Source organism: Scardinius erythrophthalmus (assembly GCF_964197995.2).
Source record: "Scardinius erythrophthalmus genome assembly, chromosome: 4".
Lineage (NCBI taxonomy): Eukaryota > Metazoa > Chordata > Actinopteri > Cypriniformes > Leuciscidae > Scardinius > Scardinius erythrophthalmus.
In genome coordinates, this window is record NC_138224.1 from 6,932,910 (window position 1) to 6,955,069 (window position 22,160).

A 22,160-nucleotide genomic window follows, 5' to 3' on the forward strand; every position below is an offset into this window, starting at 1 on the left:
TTTCAGAATTGCACACATCAAAGAGATCTGTGTGGAAATGAAATGCATATAGAGAAAAAATAAACATAGAGAATAAGTTGTAGCTGGTGTACTTGTGAAGGACGAGGATAAATAGGTTAAAAAGGGATTTCCACAGAATGGAAGTCCACGACTCAGAGGTCCTTTCAGCCACCCAGGGGAAATCTCGTCCCAGATTTTTGCAATCGTTCCATATGCACAAGTATTACTGCATGCATACCACACACTCAATGTACCTGTGATGATTCGTCTCTCCATGTTTACATTCTCTGCAAGAACAGACTTTACTCCATACAATAACCAAATATCAGTCACGCCGATTTGCATTTTATCTTGTTCATTAATGACGTGGTGCGGCACTTGTGCAAACATGTGAAATGAGACAGGAATCCAGTTTAATAGAGTACAAGGACAGGCATGCTACAAGGTTTGCCTGTGTGCCAAGAGAGAGTAAAAGGAATTAAAGAAAGCAAAAAAACAGCAAAATAAGACAGAAAGTCATGCAGGAATTGGAGTAGGCAGTTTGAGAGAAGATCACCTTACAATCTCAGGATTTGCTGTAGCTATAAACCATTTCGGCAGGAGCAGTATTTACTGTTTATCTGAAGGAATGATCTTTCTAAAGTTTCCAGATAGAAAAGCTATTTTGTTTAGTGGTAGAGCATGTTTTATGAGATCCACTGAGAGGAGCGGGAACTTACGGAATGCCGATCTCAAAGATGTTATTTTGAATAAGCTGCTTCCCCAACATGATGATACTGAGCTGGATGCAGAGTTCAATTAGACAGCCACCAGGAGCACACTGGGAAGAAAAGGTAAAATGTTGAATAGACTTGCACAATTATTATTATTATTATTTTATTTTACAGCACAACTTTAAATGACAATACTACTATTTATGGCCGTCTTTCTTGCGTCATTTTGAAACCTTAAACCACTGAGCTTTAAACCTTAAACCACTGAGCTTTAAACCTTAAACCACTTTTTTTGACAACGGTTTAGAAGTGTTTCTCATTACAAGAGAAGATGGTTGGAGCATATTTGGAGATAAATTGCAACCTTTGCCGTGTCATGATTTATGTTTTATTTCGATTAATTGTGCAGCCCTAACATTGAACATGGTGTGGTAGTGCTAATCAAGGATGCAACTAAAGCAAAACTGTACTCACCTCTTCCATACGGTAGTCATTGAAGACATAAACGTAGTCACCGGGGCGGCCTGCAAACCTGTAAAAAACCCATGAATAAGGGTCACAGGATATATCTCACCCCAAGAAAGGAAGTGCCGAGGGTCACATGCCTGTCTTATTTGAAGCCAGATGTTTGTGCTGCATTCAGACTTCACATTTACCAGAAGCTAAATATGTGCATGTTTGTGTCCTTTTCTCTTTCTCATACGGTTAACAGTTTTTGGGGGTTGAATTTGTCCACCTACCTTCCTTTGAAGAAGGCCACATAGAAGATGGGTGCATAGGCATTCATGAACTTCAGGAGGAAAGCCTTCAGAATCAGACGCTCCTCAAAGTTGGTCTCTGTTTTAGGGATCTCTGCAGACATATTAAATCAATTATTTGGGATTTAGACAAATATGGTCTGGATAAACGTATTGTGACAAGCATAATAAAAAGGGGTGGCTTGGAAATTTCTCCCAACATCATTCTCTTTATCAACAGTAGGTTGAAGGTTGAGAAATTGAGCTCTTCAGAAGACCATATGGTTGAGTTTGGGAGGGGATTACATGTTTTCTGGTGTTCCCTAAATCTTCATCTGCCACAACAGATTACAGGCCGTGCCACATTGGTTTTGGCAATAAATTCACCATATTTCATTAATAGGCTTGAGAAAGAGCCCAAATTCCAGTAAGTCTGGTCAAACATATTCAAGCATGAATTAATGGGTTTGGAAGTAGGTTAAAGCATTAGGGTGAGACAGACTGCATGTGGACTTTAAGAGTAAAAAATCTAAGAAGTACGGGCAAATCTATGTCTTATTCACGAGATGATAACACATGCTTTCTCCTTTTCCTTCCTTCCCTACATATCCCCGAAGACTCTCATTTATTAAAACGTCTCTGAAGGAAATCTCGGTGATGGCTAACTGACAAGAAAAGTTTGTCCAACGTTCCTGGAGTGGCTCAAATCAAAGATTCATGCCATGTGGGTGAGCGAATAGGGGAAGAGGGACATCCAAAAAAAGAGATAAGTTGACCAAAAGTGATGCACATCAACAATACAGAGGCTGTAATATGGGTGGTCAAATCTCACCCAGTTCTGTGAGCCAGGCAGCCACCATGCCGTAGATCTCGTCTAGAATGAGGATGACCACCAGGTTGATGATGACGGCGGTGGCCGTGACAGTCACTCGGACATTGGACTTGACATCTGGGTCTGGGCTCATTGCCATGAGGGCGGAGATGGTGATGCGGTAAATGATGACACTGAACACGGCAGAGCACGTCACTCCAAACTACAGCCAGAGAGGAACAAGAAACAGTGGATGATAAATAAAATATGGGCAAGTAAGAAACCATTGCACCAGACAGGAAGGCTAATACTTCCCTTATGAGGAAATGGAAAGCTTATTTATTCAGTATTTATTTATTTAAAGTACATTTTAAGACTATCGCAACTTCCATGTCATGCTGACATTAATCATTTTTGATTTTGCTTTAAAGAAGTACACTTATTTTGATGTGGTAACATGTAAAGTAGACGATTATAATTTATACTGTTGTGTGTTATTCGAAATTACAATTCAATGTAATATATTGTAAATGTACTAAAGTGCAAATATATTTGGTTTTAATAGAAATGACCATAAATTGATTCTTTTCTCAAGAGTTACCATGAACAGAATGGAGGAAATGTTGATGAAATATCCAGGCAGTCTGTCCCTCCATGTTAGCTTCTCGTGTCCAGTCTGTGAAGGGTGAGAGACATTTAAGGTTACTAATGGAAGCATGCATGCTGTTCACTGTTTGAAAGCGTGTGTTTCTGTTTTTCTGGGAGCTTTGCCTCTTTACTTTTGAGTTGCTTTTAGAGTGACTCAGAACTAGCCTATCAGCTGCCCACGTGTAAAAACATGACAACATTAAGGCCATTAACACCTGGCCTTCCTCTAGAGTGAGGACTGTACATTCCGTACATTCAAGAGATAGATCACATCTCCAAAACATCCGGCCAACACGGAAGACCTATTTCAGTGAATTAAACAACTTGAATATGCCTGCTTTGCATTTAGATCAAAATCCTCATCAAGCCAAAAACAACAGGCAGCAGTGGAGTGAGGGTGGTCTGTTCCCATTGAGATTAGTCTTCCTTCATTGTCAAAATTTCGACAGTGGTCAAATTATATGTTCCTCTTAGGAATACATGTTACAAACCGCGTAAAAATGGATTCAGCTTTGGTTCTGAGGAAGGGAGGGAAAAGCATTAGCCGGCCACAGGAATGTTAAGAGGCAGCTTATGTGTCCTTCAAATCATAAAACATGCAATGAAAACAATATCCTTTATAATCGAAAGAGTGTTTGACAAACCTTCTGAGAACATTTTTCTAAGTAACAAGTGCACAAATAGTTCTTTCTGTTTACCGTCTGTAGCTACTGTCTAACCTCAAAAGTGATTGATTTGATGTTCAACGTTCATTTGTTCTTTGATTCCAAAACAATTTGAGGTTATAATGCTGCCAAGCTAATGGCTACATTTTCTAAAAGGCACCAGAACACAAAGCACACATAAACACTGGTAGAAGTACAACACGTTCCTGGATATACAACTTTGTTGATCCTGGAACAACATTCCAATCAACCAATCAGATTTGAGGGACAAGTTTACAGTTTATGTCAAGTTTATGCCAAGAACATCAGTGTTATTCACCTATCATTTCCCTCTGATTTTAGGGATAAGTTATGGGGAGGGGTAGGGATAGATGGAACTATTTCTGATACTATTCAGTAATGAATAAAACATTTTCAACTTCATTGCATGCATTCTAGGATTGCCATATCTGTGCAGGATATATTCAATGCTGCAGAATTACAGTTTGGCTTGGCAGTGGGAGTGTGTCTATGTTGCCGTCTAGCTATTTGTTGATAAATGGAGATTTATAGGGTTTTGCATACCAGTGGCAACAGACAGATCAGATATCTACCTCATGCAATTAGACTCATTATGAGGCAAACAGCACCACCTAGCACAATGCATGAATAAACCCTGGCACCCAGGAACTTGGAAAGTGTAACCAGGCACAGCCTTCGAGATGCCACAGCTTTAGGGTTTCCAGAATAATGAATGTGGGTCACGCAACTGTGATCCACAGGCTCAGCTCACAAACCCTCACCCTGTAATGAGAGGAATTACTGCAGGTCTGCGGTCTCACCGGTTGCTTACTCTTCATTACGATGCATGATGTTATTTGGTGACAGGCTGCGATCGCCTCTTAAAATGCGAAACTGAGTATGGTCACACTATTTTGTGAAGTTCATGGGAAGTATCGCTGTATTTGACACAAGGGCAAGCAGAGATGACTGTACTAGCTCTATACAAATATGCTGTGAGGTGCCACAAGTACGTAAGTATTTGAAAAAAATAGTGTAGGATTTTTACTCAGAAATTGCTAGTAAATTTCACAAATAATTACAAAGAAATGGTAACACAATGAATTAAACATGAAATCTTGAAGTAGAATAACTGATAGTATTTTCTTGTAAAATATACTCCAATAATCTTTGTTTTATTTACAGCCTATTAACAGTGTAGGCCCACATGAGATCTACACATTTGTTCGCATTTTCTATGCTGATTTGTGAAGGAAAATCACAAATGGATGTAAATGTAATGGATGAAAATGGATGTAATTTAAATACATTAAAAATGTATAAATGTGGGCCGTTTGAATTCCGCTGAAATCTGTGGATCTTTCTGTGGATTTACGCAGGCGCAGATCCCGTGCAAGCTTGGCAATAAATAACAATAACAAACGACGCCTGACAAAAGAATGCAGAGGAATGGCATTCATTATTTATGTAATCAGCCACATCACGAAAAACTGTAAAAACAAAAAGAGAGAGGAAGGAAGAAGACAGGTGGCATAGTTTTTAAATAATTAACACCTTTTATATTAAAATTGCACATTTGATACTTAAAGGGATAGTTCACCCTAAAATGAAACTCTTTCATCATTTACTCGCCCTCAAGTTGTTCTTGCACAACAAGAATTTCTTTCTGCTGAACACATTTTGAAGAATGTCGGTAACCAAACAGTTGATGGGCCCCATTGACTTCCAAAGTATTTTTTTAAAGTATTTATTTTCCAAAGTATTTTTTTTTCCATACTATGGAAGTTAATGGTGACCATCGACTGTTTGGTTACCGACATCCTTCAGAATATCTTCTTTTGTTTTCAGCAGAAGAAATAAATTAATTAATTAACTATGAATGGATGCAAAAAATTCTCAGTTAAACTGTTTGGCACAATAAAACTACAGTATGTAAAAAATAAACTTTAGTACATAAAAAAGGGAATGCATGAACTGAAAAAATGTTTACCTTGAAAGCAATATGTCACTTTGGATAAATGCATATTCCAAATGCATAAAAAAATAAATTCCACATTTCATTTTATTAAATGTTGTTTCAGCCTTTGGAATTGACTGATGAAATTAAGAAACTCAGGAGATTTAATTTATTGGTTTCATATAAAATGTGAATAAACTGCAACCAATGAAAAGTGTCAGTGTCATTGTTCCTGTGAAAGAAACTCAAAGGCATCGTGACAAAGGAGGTTGATAGATTAAAAATTTGGGGAGGATGATTCACATGATGATTCAAAAAAGTGGGGAGGATGGTTCACATGTGATTATGTGCTTGCGTGATATGGGCGGAGGACAGCAGCCTTTGTCTGTCTGTTATATATTGGATATAGATCAGTGGATTAATTCAACAGCTCGTGACTGTAGAGTGGGTTGGGCTCTACCTCTCTGTACAACAGCTGTCGGATGGAGAATATCGCTTCCTTAAGCTTAAGTCAAGATGCTATGCAACTTTCTTTGTCTTTCATTTTGGCTGTCAAGAGGTTTTTGCAGAAATGTTATTCAAAAGACAACAGGTAAACTCATCTTTGCATAGAAGTTGTGACATCTACAGCTACCATTTACACAAAACAAATGGAAATGCTCAAAAGTGATCAATCAAACTCATTGTAACATTCAGTAATGGTTCTTTATTGGCATCTATGATAACCTTTAACATCAAAATAATCTTTACATTGCACACATTTTTTAGATTGTTAATGTTCTTCACATCAAGAAAATAGTGGTTCTTTTAAGAAATGTCTACTGAAAGATTCTTTGCGGAACCCAAATGTTTTTTCTTTGGCATTGCTGCAAAAACACCCTTTTGGAAGCTTCATTTGTAAGGGTGTATATAAAACCTACACATCAGCAACTTTCCGACTTGTGGCCTTTTGTAACGGGATGATCTCTTCATTGATGAGACTTCATGTCAACCTGACATCACCCGCATTGATCTGCCCAGCAGACATGAAAATGTCAATGTCAAGGTTTTGTTAGCGCGTGGTCGCCACACGCTCTCTCACAAAAGGACTACACACAAGCATCCCAACTAAGCCCTTTGGGAAATTAGTGACAGGATCACCAGTGTGGGGATTTCCTCCACGCCATATGTCGCTCTGCAGAGATGCCGTGTTCACATTGACGTCACTGTACGCCCCCTTCTCTCAACCCCCACCCTCCAAGCACACTGTAAGCCAGAGACGAGAGAGAACAAGAACCGGAACCACGCCAGCGCCCACGCTAGCAACCTAGAACATGTAAGCCGCCACATATACGGCTTTCCACAATACAGAAACATTACAGAAAGGATTGAATTTGTCTTAGAAATACACACGCACAGCCTACTAGTGAATATTTCAGACTGGTGGACTGACGAAAATAGTCTTTATGAGCGATAAAAGAGGTGAAGGTCCATTAAGAGCGGCTTGACTGGAGATTGTCTTTTGGGCGTCGAGTACTGAAGGGAATAATCTGATGTGAGCCCCATCTGACACATCTGAAATCCCTTTAAAATACACTCTCATCTCCTTCCAGCTCTCTGCTCTGATCGGAGAAGACCACCAGAGCAGGATTATACGCAAAGAAACCTACATGCTTCAGATCATTATCTTTCTAATAAACGGCTTGTGCAGGAACACACCAGGCCATTGATTAAGTATAGGACGAATGACATTTGAAGCACACTTCAGTTATGCAACATTGTGTATTAAATGTTGAAGACTTCCTACTCAGACTTCAATATCATCATGATCAGACACTAATACAATCAGAAAAAAAGTTGCTGCCTTAAATTTTTAAGTACAATCAACTTAGATGTTTAAGTCATTTCAACTTCAATTACATTAAACTGACTTAAAAAATGAGTTCAATCTTTTATAACATTATTCATGTAATTTGTTACAGTGTATAAAGGTTTTTATTACATGCCATTTAGGACAAGGTAAATCTGAATGAGAAGCACAATACACAGATGTTTACTTGCTACCGCTTCTATCATAATATCTTCTAAATATCTTTGCTACGAAACTTTCAATATTTGGCCAAAGAGAGTTTTAGGCCTTTGGACCCAGAGTGAACTGAAGGCAGAATGTATTAAAAAATTCCACCTGCATTGGAAAAGCACAAATAACAACTCAGTTAGAGGTCAATCATTTTATCTTCTCCTACCGAGCCAGATGCACACTTCCAGAAAGCAAATGCAACTCTCCTCCTCAAAGATAATGAGGAATGTTCCCTTACTTTGCTTCTGGAGGCGATGAAAACATTTTGTTCTAATATTAGCCACACAAATGGTGTGCTGCATTTTATTAACAAACGTCACTAATGTGTCCTAAAGATAGCTGCCAAGATGACATAGTTATGCGATAAAGGCTTTTAAAGAGCCGAAGATAAGAGCAAACCCAACCGAGCGTAAGAGGGAGTGGGATTCGAGTGTCCCGTGTCTCCATGGAGATGTGAGGACTTTGCTTAATTCAGAGGTTTGGCGTTCAGCCCGGCTTGGAAGAACGCTTGGATATATGCAAAAACGCACAGGAGTCTAGTGCTCTCTGCTGGTCAGACTGTGTAGCAAACTGCACTGAATCTAATTCTCATCTCTAAAAACTTGCACAGCAAGTATCTAATCTCATAGAAAACTTCACACTTTAACATATAATAAACATACTCAGCATGTGTGTGAAGGAAAATAAGCAGACACATTCTTATTGCTCCCTGAACTAAATACCTTTCATCATCCGCTCTCTTCGCAGTCACCACAAACTGCACACACGCACGCACATGTGACGCTCTTAAATGAGTGATGGGGGGGGGGGGGGGTTTCCACAAGACTTACTGCCTCTCCAGTATTTAATGGTTTATTCCAAGGGTTTTTGGGGCTTTGTGGCAAAACAAATGAGCTGTGAGAAACACCAAGTGGTATATCAGCGCTCAGTCACAAAATCCTGTGTGTAGTGGTTTTTCCAACCCATCCACCACAACAGCACTTACAGAAAGTGGTCAGAAACTAATGAGCATCAAACTGGACCCTGGTGACTGCTGCTTATTTGCTCTACAGTGAATATGTGCTGGATAATATGCTGAACTACTGCTTGTTTATCCCCCAAACAAGCCGACCAAAACTGCGCTGATCTGATTTGATTTTAAGAACACTACATATCTAAGTCCAGGGTGTTTTGAATGAAGTCATTAGGATGTATGGTCTCAATTTAAGGTTCTGCAGAACATCTAGGTCAGGACTGACCGTAGGCCATGATATCTGGGACAGAGTAGCTAAACATAATAATGAGGGGAAAGTGCCATAATGCAAGTGACGAATTTAAATCTGTGACTCTTGGACACAAAGGCCCCTAAAACAAAAAATAGGCTACACATTAGGTCAAAGGTCACTAAATCTGTCCAAAAGTATGCCGCATACGTGCCTCCTGTTCTAAACAAGTTTTGATAAGGAATATAGATGCAAGATGAAACCAGAACAACCAATAATATTATTGCTGAACCTTTACCACTGGAAAAATAAAATCCCTTGAAAGAAAAACAAGACATTAAAACATGTCTCTTAAAACAGCTTTTTAATTTATGTTTTCCACTAATAATTTCCAAAAATCTTTTACAAGATAACCATTTACTGACAACCAAAATTGCATAAAAAAGCTTGTTTTCTTATTTAGTTTTTAGAATAATTATAGAGGCGTATGCTTACAATATAGAGAACATTGCCAATTTGCTTATACAAGGACAAACAATCCAAGATATAGTCTCTGAAAACAAGACTTAAATAGTTTTGCTTCACGATTACATTTATCTTGTTTTATGGATATTCAGTTTTTTTACATGCCATCATGGGAAGATAAATCTGAAATCTGACATAAGAAGCACAGTATACAGGTGTGCTGTAGGATATCATTTTACTTGCTATTGACTATCTAAGATTTGGTGCCAAGAACTTTTAGCAAATCCAGTCCAGTGACTTTTATGTAAGCCCTTCTATGTAAGCCCTCATTGTAGCAGGCTTGTAAACACTTTAATTCCCAACGGATTGAATTTAGATTTTTTATTATTTGTAAAAAATAATCTTTAAGGCCACAAACCCCACAGTGAGTCCAGGCTTGATTTTAAACCAGGATTAATGTTCTACAAACCCTGGGAAACCTTAAGAAGCTTGAACTACTCACACAGTTGGACTCGTAACACCACACACACACACGGAGAAACAAGGCTACGGATGCTGGTGTACCTGTTTAAAAGCCATGTCATGTATCAACTAACAAGTCTTAATTTATTTGGCTCATTTGCCTAATTACACTTCATGCATGACTACGGCCACAAGCAATGATGTCAAACTGATGAGCACGACCTACATTTTCCGAACGAAACGCTCAAATCTCTGAGGTTCACACCTTATGTGTGATCAGTATGATCTAATGAGACTTTCCTGGACAACACATTTATTTACTGAGCATGTTTTTATAGTGACCTGCAGTGCATTTACTACTAAACAGCTCACAAGCACACTTGGTCTTTAATGTTATCACGACGTGCAACGTTGGGTAACGTGAAACCGAAAGAGCGAGCTGATGAGATCTAATTGTATTAGCCTGACATGCACGTCCTACAGCAAGAGGATTACAGGAGTGAGAGACGGCCGTATTTCTCATGCCAACGACCCCGATGTGACCACCCCACCCAGCTGAGCCCCTCTGACAGACACATGGGCCATTTGCAAATTAAGTGGGACTCAAATTCTTTCACTAAAAGTGCTGTGCATGAGTGAATGGTCTGTAAGTTATTCTGTCAAAGTTATTGACAGGAAATGGTAATAATAGAGGGCAGAAAGAGAGGCAAGACACCCCTGGTGAGTAGGGTAAAACAATTATCTGATGATCTAATGTCGGGTCAAACCGTTCTCTTTACTTTGGAACATTTTCCAATGTAGGGCTGATAACAAAGCTCTTTGGAATGTAGGCCTTATACAAATACGTCAGTCATTGCCTTGGTAATGCAAGAGTTTACAGACGATATGAAATGTAAATAGTAACCGCATTATGGAGGTTGAACAGATATTTCTTTTAACTGTATTATTAATGTGTTTTCGTCGCTCAAATTAGCCAGAAAACAGACTGACGGCAGAAAGTCTGGACTCCATAGCAGCTTTCATTGGCTAAGGACCGCCCAGAGGCCGTATGATTGACATGTAAAGCAACCAATCACAGTGGTTAGTTTTGTTCCGCGTTATGTTTAGGGGCATGAAAATGTAAGGTCGATGTCCCTACAATAACAGACCGGTGTGTAAAAACTCTTGGACCTATTTTAAAGAGTTAATAAATGTATTAAAATTTACCCTCAGAACATAGATAGGAATACAACTGGAAAGTTTGGTAAGTGCTACTTAAGTGGAGGTTTCTGGCTCAGTGAATAAGGGAAAAAACTTATTTTGAGAAAACAGCCTTTAAAGATAAGTATTTTGATTCAAATGTACTACCGCAAATAGCGTAATAAACATTTAAAAGTGCATTTTGGAGGATTTCTTTCCACTAGTCTGAAACAACACATTATGAAAAGCCAAACAGCCCAAAATCTCAAAACTGGCCAGTGCATGAGGAAATGTTTTTGCCTGAAGACAGAGCAAAAAACTTTCAAAATGAAGACCGAGTTGGATTGCTGGGTTAGGATGCTGTCACACAGCATTACAGTACAAAACCTTCCAACCTCACAACTAGGGAGTTTTATATAGAAACTGTAACACAAGCAGGTGGAAACAAAGCTCTGGAGAGACTAAGGCGAGAATGAGATAGAGAGAGAAAGAGAGAGCGCCATTTACCGGATTCCCAGCTGCCATGGCTGACAGTAACCTCTGCCTCCATTTGTCCTTCCCCAGTTCCCCGCTCTCGTCCACAACTCTCTCAGGCTGGAACACACAGATCTTAACCGTCACACAATCGCTGGCGACAGAGGGCAAAACTCAAGCTAACAATGCAAATCTTGGTTTTCCATAAACCAGACCAGATCATCCTTTTTTCTTGGGCATCACCAACGCAAAGCGCAGCCTACGAGCCCCAAAAGCGCCGGTGCCAAATGCTTCAGGCCAGCGCAGTGCATGATGGGAAGGCCCACAGCATTTGGCACCCCCTCATCTCTGCCCCTATAACCATGGCAGTTCCCTTTTCAACTGTTTTCAATAAAGCATTTGCATATTGCTCCTAAGCCAGAAGCCAAAAGGAAATATATTTAGATCTTTTTAAGTCAGCCATTAATGAAATGCCTGCATTATGCATAAAGCAAAAAAAAAAAAAAAAAAAAACATCCTGCCCACCTCATTTTTGTTCTTCTTATTTTTCTTCTTACTCTGCCTCTTCTGAAGGAGTATTGTTTCGTATTTCGGTCTGGGATGCTCCTAAAGAGAAAAGGACAAAGAGGCAATTGCTTTCTACTCTTTGCGAAACCCAGTGGACTGCTGCAGAGTTTCAAACCATTCAAACAGGTGAAAAATCCAGGGCAACACAAGGACACAACGCAAAGTCAGACTCAACATCTCAAAGAGCAGTATGCAAGAAGAGAGTTTCAAACATAAAACTCAAACCTTCGCTTTTTCCTGGCGGGAAAGATTGCATTTAGAGAAACAACAAGTTAACATATTGGTGAGTCCATTTTTGGCTGAGAACACATGAGGACATTCACACACAGTGTTGAGGGATAAACTTTAATACCACTGGATAGGGACGCCACCATTGTGTCGCATCAAATAACAGTCAGCATTAGTCATTTTCAGTCGGTCAGTGTCAAAAAAACATTGTCATTGAAATCAGTTCATGGCCACTGCGCTGTAATCCAGGCATGCAAATACTAGTGAGTAACATAATGTGACTGTGTACGTGTGAGAACGTACCTCCTCCTCCTCCATGCCTGTCAGATCCCAACTATAGTTCAAACTGATCTGTCTGCGCTTCCAGTGCTCTAGAAACATAGCAGCTAAAGAGAGAGAGATGAGGCATACAGTAAATGAGTGCTGACAAATATGAGACTCATGGGAAAAGAGAAGCAAAAGATGATTTATAAGGGGCAAAGTGTCATTTCCTAATGTAAGATAAATCACGTTTCATCTACAAAACCATTAAAGGGACACTTCAAATTAATTATTCTGCTTGTTCAATTTAATTAAATCAAACAAGTTAATCCAAAATAATTTGTTTCATATTTCATCATGTCCAACACATTTTCTCAATCTCTTTGAGTTTAAACTCCGTGAATGATTTTTGTTGTGTTAAAGTAGCATTATAAAACTGGGACTTCCACTTCCCATCATGCTTTGCATTGGGCTGGCTAGTGAGAGTAAATATAAAATAAAGTGTTTATTTTATGGATTTTTAGTGTGATGAGAAAATGGGGAGACTTGTTACTGTTTAATACTCTATTGTGTTAGTAGAGTTTCTGTAATGTTGGTGGTTTTCAGGATTACCATTGTGGTGAAGTATAGAGATGTGCTTGAGTTGAGAACCTTCTAATTAGTTGCGTTAATAATTTAAAAAAGCAAGTATTATGGGAGTGCTGTGGATGTAACCAGTACCATCTTCTGACTGCCAACACCTAACGTATGTTATTTTGACAACTTGGGTTTAGTTCATGCTATATTAAATATTTGAGTAGAGATAACATGTTTCCATCATGTGGAACCGCTATTTATGATTAGTAATTCTGTCATTATTTACCAACTTTCATATCATTCCAAATATGCATGATCAATTTTTTTTTTCAGTCAAACACAAAAAGAGATTTTTAGCAGAATGTGCACAATGCTCTTTTCCATCCTATAAAGGAATCCATGTGACATGTGTACTATTTAATACAAGTCGACAGCTTTGTGTGACCGACAGACCAAAACTTATTTGTTGAGAATCTTTTTCATAGATCACTGTATGTTTCTCCTTTTGACAGCCCCAGTCTTCATTCACTTTGGTTATACTTAAAAACTATAGATATAAGTAAAGCATAGAATATTCCTCAAAAATACACACTGACGAAAGAAATTCGAACGACATGAGAGAAAGTAAAAGCTGACAGGATTGGTTTGGGTGAGCTATGCCTTTAAATCTTCACAATAAAGACCTAAACAGTGTGTGTTTGCTTTGAATCAGTATTGGATGGCTAATTAATACATCTCAGTACCTACATATGAACAGATGCAGTCTCTATACATGCTGCTGGGGGTCTCTGTATGAGTAATAATGTATAGCTTCTGCTACCCCATGCAGGTGCCAAAGATGGGTCAGTGTCAGGAATTGAGTGGTTTCACAATGCCTCCATCAGCCAGGCCCGTGCGGGGACTCAGGCGGTGACAGAAAGAGGTAACACTACTCTCTGGCCATTCAACATCTCTTCAACTCCATCACTATGGAGACTGCTGCACTTCTGCATGTTAATGCTAGCCGCTTGAACTGGTCTCATTTTCAATAGGACTGAATAACTGAGAGATCTGAGGCAGCTCTTCAAGTAAATAATATACAAAAATGGCTACTACCTAAACTAGGGCCGTCATTTTTGTGTTCAAAAACAAAGACAGAGTGCAGGTGACACCCCTAAGTTAATGCTGATATATGAATTGTACTCATATGAGAATAAGACTCATCAAGTGTCAATAATGGAATAAAACAATACACATCGAGATAATGAAACTAGGGGGATTTTTAGGTCGTACCCCAGAGGGACATGAAGATGGCGAAGAACACGGTGGCTGGGTTGTCAAAGAGATGGCTGGCACGCGCTGTGCCACACGCTGTGCTCAGATGCCAGTAATCACATGCCCGATCACATAGGGGACACATAGTGAAGTTCTGATCCTCGTCACACATCTCCTGGCTGGCAGAAACACACAAAATTAGACACAGCCATGCAAATAAATTTATTATGGCCCTGATATGGTGCAGCGTGTTCATCCATCAGCGTGGCCCAATGTCTTAAGTATCAATTAAAAATGCAACACTATTTTATCTTGTGACTGCACTGGATAGAAAACTTGGGATTAAAAACACTGTGGAATTAAAAATAAAATCGTCTGGTTCACCGTGTACTCACATAAGTACTGGCATTAAAAAGGATCACAATATTCCTGTGCCCCCCTGAGACGTTTCAGTCACGAATACATGTTGAGCACATTCTTAGAGCACTTGCAATTCTAGCATAAATTAATTTCGTGAATCAGATGCAACAACATAAACACCAGAACTATGTTCCTTGAATTATCATTTTATTATCAGTGTAATATAATAATCACAGTTAGTTACTCTCAACCTGGCAGATATCGTGTGCCCACCCACAACAGGGACCCATGCCCAGCTCTCGGTGGGCTTTACTGGCACATACCTAGGTATGTTTGTTTCCACAGTGGCCCAGCCGTAGAAGAAAACGATAATGCCCACCACGGATGCAGGCATCAGAAGCTGAGTATAGACACCAAGCCAGGCAAAGTAGAGACCTATCTTCTCCCCAAAGTACTTCCTAGAGGTTACACAGAAAACATGGGAGTGTGCATTGCATCAATGAAATATTAATCTAAAAGCAGAGGTGCCAAATGTTTTAAAGTCAAACCTGATTAAAGGCTATGAGCCAAAGGTAAGAGCTGCATTATATCCAACTATATTATATTTCAATGTATTTTTAAAATCAAATTCACTTTTATTCTCTAAATTCCAACGCAAACTTCAAAAAAAGATTCAAAAGTTCAAAAATGCCCCCCCCCTATTTTCACCCCTTCTAGTGATTTGATCATTTTGATGTCAACAGAGACACTCCAGGCGTTGATTTGGGCATCCCTGATCTAAAGCAATGCGTCAAAGTGATTTGACAGTTACCTGATGAGATCAACAGGTTGATACTTGTAAAAAGCACCGTATCTTGCCCATTCATCATGTAACAGCTGAAAAGGGTACAAAAAATACAGAATTTGACCATATTCTCCTTTCTATTCATTGAAAAAAAAAAGCAACACAATAGCAGCATACTTGTCTGTCGTTCTTCCCCTCGGCTTGTCCAGTGGGGTGAAAGTCTCCCTGTAATCATACAAAAACACATTTCAAGTCAATCTGACACTGACAGGAGAAAGAAAGTAAAGCAGAATTCAGAAAAAAACAACTCACATCGTGCAGCGGGAATGCTGAATCATAAACCCCGTTAGCTATCAGCGTGGAGATACCTGCAAGGCAAAAAAGGAGCACCTTAAAATACTTAACATCATCTGTGGGAATAATGATTGACTGCTATGACTTTAAAGTGACCCAACTTCATTGGGTTTGGAAAGCCAGAGTCCTGGAGGCGGAAGACAGCTGACATGTGGAACACAGGTTTTAATCAAAGTAATTAATCAGTCCTCAAAGGAACGACACGTACGCTCTGGTGATTAGCCCACAATTAATAAAGTAGCTCCCCAGCAACAAGCTGGAAAGACCACTACCCACTACCCCCCTCTTTCCACCTCAATGGACCCGGCTTCAATTCGGATCCCAATCCCAGAACTTTATGACCCAATTTACTCAGTTTGTATGAAACCGAGTAAGAGAAAGTCTGAGAGACAGACAGAAAGAAAGGCAGGGGGAACTGAAGAGAGCACCAAGCAATCATCCCTTCTGCCGGATAGCCTCGATCTCCCAATAGCCCCCGGTGGTCCGTCTGCTTTGTGGCTTGGTCCAAGGGAGCATATGGCATGGGCTTGTGTTGCACCCTGTCCCAACTTCACCATGCCCACTTCCAAAGCTCACATTCTGGCCCTGAATATCCTGAGGATTCCCTGAACACTAGTCCGTACTTAGGTTATGGATTAATGTATTACTAACCCATGGTTTGGCAGGTCCGTGCGCAGGCGGTGCGTCTGAGGATTTCATACACCTGAGGCAGACAGCAAAAGAGAGAAAGAGTGAGAGAGATACAAGCAAACAATAAACCTGAAAATTGTTCCTGGAAAACTCCCGACGGAATTGGTTTCCTAGAACTGTGCCTAGAGACAGCAATCTCCTGCTGCTAGCAAATAACTTTTGTTCCCTCTTGTATATCGTGTTCTCTTTTCAACAACCTAAGAACACGTATCACATTCTACCATTCTGAATTAACAGAATTTTCATGAGCAAAGCAAAACAGACTCACTATTCGGCTCCTTGTGGCATTGTCGAAGAAGGTGTCCTTTGAGTTGATGTTGTACCTGCAAAAAGGCCAAAAATTGTGATGAGACATCCATGAGTTACACAGATGCCTTTGGCAATCAAACAAATCCTGTCAAGTCCTCTAAGAAAGGAAGAAAATCCCATGTGGCCCCAGATGACATTTAACCCCACATCACCCCAACCACGGCAGGCTCTCACAGGTGGAGCTTGTCCCGGGAGAAACAGTGCGAGAGGAACTTGGTGCGGCTGTGCTCTTGCTCCTGATGTGGTACTTTGGGCTGGAACGGTTGATTTAACTTCCGCCACAGTTCGTTCATGGTGGCAGCCAGACCTTTTTCTTCTCTCAACTCGTAACTCTGAACAAGAGACAACATTTTCAGTCAAAATCAGCAGCAAAGCCTCAGATCATCAACCAGCATTATTCGTTTGTGCTTTTCCCTCTCTCCCTTACATACATCAGAGGCACGCATGCAGGGACTTCTGAGGGCTTGTGAAGAGCTCACATAAGGACATCCCAAGGGACTCGTGTCTGTCTTGAGAATAAGAGAAAGCTCTGCTGTATCCTACCTTTTTGGTGGGCACCTTGATCTTGAGAAACTCTGCCTCTCTGCTCAACACCTGCCAAGGTGCATGTAGCCGGATGAAAGCCTGACCATGAGTCTTGTTCTGGGGAAAGAATCGAAGAGAAAGGTCTTGACATACTGCCTCCATTTTGATTTGCGTTGTTTTATGAATAAAACGTTACACTCAGAAAAACAAAAAAATCCTTAAGCATAAGCAACAAACCTGTTCTTAACATAAACTTTGGTTGAGGACAATAAAGACAAGATAAGCATTGACTTACCGCAGTATTTTGGCATATAGCTTAACTGTGTTAACTGTAACAGCTTAATAACAGCTTGTCACTGGGGCAGTACCCTTAAAGGGACAACATTGTACCTTATCTACCCCTAAAATATGCACGCTATTACCTTAGAGTTGTAATACATTGCCTACTCTTGGGGTACTACTATGAACCTTTTAGAGGTAAATAAGGTACAAAGATGTTCCTTTAAGGGTACTGCAGTGACCAGTTGTAGCCCTAAAGGTAAAATTTTTGCATTTGTGCAGATTCTTAAATGCTTTCATTACATGGAAAACAGGAAAACAACGGACTCCAATACAGGCCCTTTACGCATTCTTCATTTTGGGTCATGGAATTTAAGGTTAAAGCACATAAATATGTTACCTGAACTGCAAAGATGTCTAAATTGTCTCTTTTAGGTGAAGCTATTCTAGTTTCTAGATTCAATTGCTCCAGCCTCACGCTAACAAATGCAGTGTTTAAGTGTTGTGGTTATACTTGCATATTTTAAACACCAATTTGGAGTGCTGCCCACTTGCTTCGTGGGTCTCTATAAAAAGTATTTTACTGTAAAAATGTTTCTCATTTGTTTAAACATACTGTTGAAATTATTGCCGGTGCTAATCGACAGCAAACACATAAACTGAAAATAACCCAGATTAGAAGTATCGATGTCAAAAGAGTGGCAGATTGTCATCAAGCCCATCTGAGAGTCCCTAAAGAGGGACTATATATATTACATAAACTTGGGGGGTATGGAAATGATCTCTTTTTGCAAGTTGTAGCCATGAAATCCAACACTAAAGCTACGTCGTGCCCACACAGAGATGACAGTAACTGTATCTGTCTGGCAGTGGTCAGTCATGCCATCTAGAGAAGCATGAGTTAAGAAGAAAGCAAGATGAAACTGAAATAGACATTGAGATGAGATGAGAGTGATGAGACAGAAAGAGATGATGGAAACCTGAGGACATCCTCACCGTCCCCTGCGTTCCAACACCACAGCTGTTTTTTTTTTCTGCCCCTCCACACACACACACACACCCACACCCACAAAGGAGAGATAAAAATAACATGTGGATCTGAGAAGGTTAATTAGGATAAGATATTCCAATTAGTACTTCATCTCAGCAGGGTAAGGCAATTAGGTCGATTTGAGCACAGTCTGAGCGGGAGCCATCGCTACAGAAACCGGCTGCGACTGACATTTGAGGGGCTCCCAAAGACCCGTGAGCGGAAACGGCTCTTCATGGCAGGGTGAGCCCTGCCTTTGACATTTGGCATAATTAACTCAAACAAAGAGTCGAGAAACAACATCTCTGAACAGACACAATCCTGAGAATACATGGCTCACACCAGAGATGAAGACGCACTTTATTTACAAATAAGACTCGACTCAAATTAAAGACTTGTGAACAGTCTTTAGGTCTACAAGGAGAAGACACTGTTCAGATAAAAGTCTCTTGTGTATGCTGTAACTCTAGTGAGATTATGCAATCATTTTCTCCTGTAACACAGAAGCGTTTCAACACGGTGATTGGACACTGATAATCAGAGAAGCACTGGCATCTTCTCTAGAAACTGCTAGCATATCTGAAATTGTGTAGTTACCCATTCATTTACTATGGGAAAAATTATGAGAAATGTTCTATTGAGTGTCTGAAAGAGACTTGTGACTTGACTTGAACTCGACATCAAGGACGTGAGACTAGACCTTACATGGCAGACTTGTGAACATGATTATGTTGTTTCATTTGTTGTTATTGACAGCAATAATGCTCATAACACACCTAGAGAGGATAAGAGGTCTGTCTGTAAATGCATCATGCACGAATATTCCCACCATTGAAAAAGGGAGCCCCAAAAGAGATCCCTGCAGAGAAGAACACAGCAATCACTAACTGATGCCAAATAGCAATAAACTACAGGACAAGCCTTCTCACCACATTTTACCTCTGGTTTTGTTGTTTTTAAACTTGTATATTTATTGCCTCCACAGAAAGCCAATGTTATCCATCAGAACGGGGCTGTTAAGACAAACAAACACGCTGCCACTGAAACATAATACCTGCGGCAGTGACGTCCCCTTGAGCATTGAAGATATTCAAAACAAAACTTCACTCCCTATAGAGTCAGTCCACCAGGCAGCTCCCGCATGAAATAATAAACCCAAACTAGCCTTTTCTAAAATTCCTGAAGTTATCCGAGACGGTGTATCCGCCAGAGTGATAGTAAACTAACAGTGTGTCGAGATAAGAGCAAGACCGCAGGTGAGACATGGTTAATGTGTGACTTGACCCGCTGTCCCTGTTCAGGCTGCCTGCAATCAAACTTCAGTTACCGGCTGAATAATTCAGAGTGTCTGACTGCAGGTATTTGTAGCGGTCACAGAGCACACCTCGAAAGAACCGCCCGGAGCAAAACATAATGTAATGATGGTGATCAAACAAAGCAGGAGACCAGTGTTGAATTAGGGTTCAGTGATCATGATAATGAAGACGATGAAAGTCATCATGACAAAGCTTTTCAGTGCATCAGGTACATCTTGCCACCTTACCAGGTTTCCCAAGGGAAATTATGCTATAGTGTGCATTGTTTAATAGGCTACCTCATGCTTGATAATAAAAATGTTTCCATGCTAAAAAGCACCCCACATTGTTTTATAAAGCCAATTCTAAATGATCTGAAACACTCAGATGATTAAGTCAGTGTTAGAAAATGGGGAATCTATCATTTACAACAATGCCAAATAGCAAACCGTTAAATTTAGAGCAGAAATTTGGTCCCTTTCAGGCTAGGGTACAGTTAACTCAGTGTGCTGTCAAAGGCCGGTTCTCAGCTCTTCTGTGAGAGAGTAGACAATCACTACTATTATCAGCCTGATAATCTAACTTGGCTTCACACCACAAGTCTTATCACCCTACAGATGAAGACACACAGTACAAAACAATCACAGAGACGCACAATAATAAAGTCTTTCTGCCATAGTCTACAAGAGAGGGAGTTTTTTTCAACTAGCTTTTTAAGTAAAAGATTAGGAGAGTTCACTTTAGTCCCCAGAGACAATATAAGCTCCCTAGCAACAGATAAAGAAGAGTTCACTTGGGACCATTACTAATACCATACGAATTCAGTCCAATTACTACATAATGGGCGATCTTTAAAAGTAATGGCTAACAAAACAATGATACGTGGATGATTCCCATGTTGGTCTGATGCCCTGTGAAATGGTAGCTCAATCCAATATTAGGTTGCGTAGTAGAGACTAACTAGCTCATGATTCACGCACACACATACTCTATTAAGTAAACAATCTTTAGGAAACCAAATTAGAGTCCCTTTTTCACAGTCAAGATCTTATTTCCTAAGATTTCTTGACTATGATAGAAAGTTCCTGACTGATATTGTTTTTGACAAGGCACAACTCAACTAATCTAAAGTGACAGCTTTCTGTAAAATCAGCACCAGATGTGGCCCTTACAAAGATTAAAAATGCAATTTTTTCTCAAATTCATATTCATTGAATTCATTCTCAAAAGAAGGCATGTACTTGCATGCAATATTCCACTGTACACCACAAATAAGGTATATTCAGCTTCCACACACCTCTTTATCACGCTCAATTTCCAGCCCAGCGTCTTTTAAATTGCCCTCGAACTCCTCTCGGATCATGATTTTCTCCCCATCGGCGGGGTCCGGGGGTCCGACGTCCACCACCACCACCTCCACAGGTTCATCCTTCCCTCCCACTGGATCTTTTTCCTCCACTCCTAAAGGATAACTACCATTGGAGATAGTGGACAGTCTGTGTTGACTAGGAGACCCCCTGACGAAGGAACGTTTTCGGTAGTGGTACACCAGCACATAGTCCACTTTCCTTCGGCCGTCAGCAAAGTACAGCCGTTTGCGAGGGTCCTGGTCCACGTCCATCAGGCTGTTGGCCACCTGAACAGGTGAGAGGAGAATACAATGTACCCAGGCTCAGTGTTCATCAGCAGTGTGTGTGCATATCAAATTCAACTCCGAAGAAAGGGAGGGGGGGAGTATGGTGAGGATAGATGTAGGTCAGACTATTGCTTCTTAATTTGGCTGCTCTCAATACAATTTAGATTGAAAGAGTGAAGGTAATAGACACTTGTCATTGATGCCATTTATTTCTGGGTTATCCTTCATTCAATTTACTGGCTGTAGAACTAATGCTAACCTGTTTGCATATTGCTACAGGTATTCCAGTAGTACTATTCTAGAGAAATCAAAAGCATACTCACATGTATCTTGTTGTCACTTGTCTGCAGCATGTTGTCACACTTAAAGAAAAACACAAAAACAAGATGAAACGGCAACAGTTCCTCGGCGTTCCCGGAAAATTGTGTGTGTTTCTGGTGGCATGCCCGTTTCTGATGTCACCCTACAGAGACGGCACCATCCATCTTTCCCTCTGTTTATCCATCGATCTCGCAAAGCATGAGATCCATCCGTCTGTCTGGGTTTGGCATCGTTGACTGGGAAGCGCAAAGATTTGCTTCACGCACAACAGGACGCATCTCCACAGAAACTTATGATTTGTCCCTGACTAATTGTCCCT

At 40.2% G+C, this 22,160-nt stretch overlaps 1 protein-coding gene across 1 annotated transcript in view; it reads right to left on the reverse strand.

The window, feature by feature from the left end:
• Positions 1-22,160, reverse strand: part of ano2b (anoctamin 2b) — a 34,667-nt gene extending 12,507 nt beyond the window's left edge. The window contains exons 1-19 of the mRNA XM_081364510.1: positions 21,844-22,160; positions 21,182-21,520; positions 17,299-17,397; positions 16,930-17,087; positions 16,715-16,769; positions 16,408-16,459; positions 15,715-15,770; positions 15,580-15,627; positions 15,430-15,494; positions 14,942-15,076; positions 14,277-14,437; positions 12,471-12,553; positions 11,898-11,978; positions 11,406-11,492; positions 2,863-2,937; positions 2,283-2,484; positions 1,454-1,565; positions 1,188-1,245; positions 720-820 (exon numbers count right to left, since the gene is read on the reverse strand). Of these exons, the coding sequence (XP_081220636.1) occupies positions 720-820; positions 1,188-1,245; positions 1,454-1,565; positions 2,283-2,484; positions 2,863-2,937; positions 11,406-11,492; positions 11,898-11,978; positions 12,471-12,553; positions 14,277-14,437; positions 14,942-15,076; positions 15,430-15,494; positions 15,580-15,627; positions 15,715-15,770; positions 16,408-16,459; positions 16,715-16,769; positions 16,930-17,087; positions 17,299-17,397; positions 21,182-21,520; positions 21,844-21,873 (1,997 nt within the window). The 5' untranslated portion in view covers positions 21,874-22,160. The remainder of the gene's footprint in view (positions 1-719; positions 821-1,187; positions 1,246-1,453; positions 1,566-2,282; positions 2,485-2,862; positions 2,938-11,405; positions 11,493-11,897; positions 11,979-12,470; positions 12,554-14,276; positions 14,438-14,941; positions 15,077-15,429; positions 15,495-15,579; positions 15,628-15,714; positions 15,771-16,407; positions 16,460-16,714; positions 16,770-16,929; positions 17,088-17,298; positions 17,398-21,181; positions 21,521-21,843) is intronic.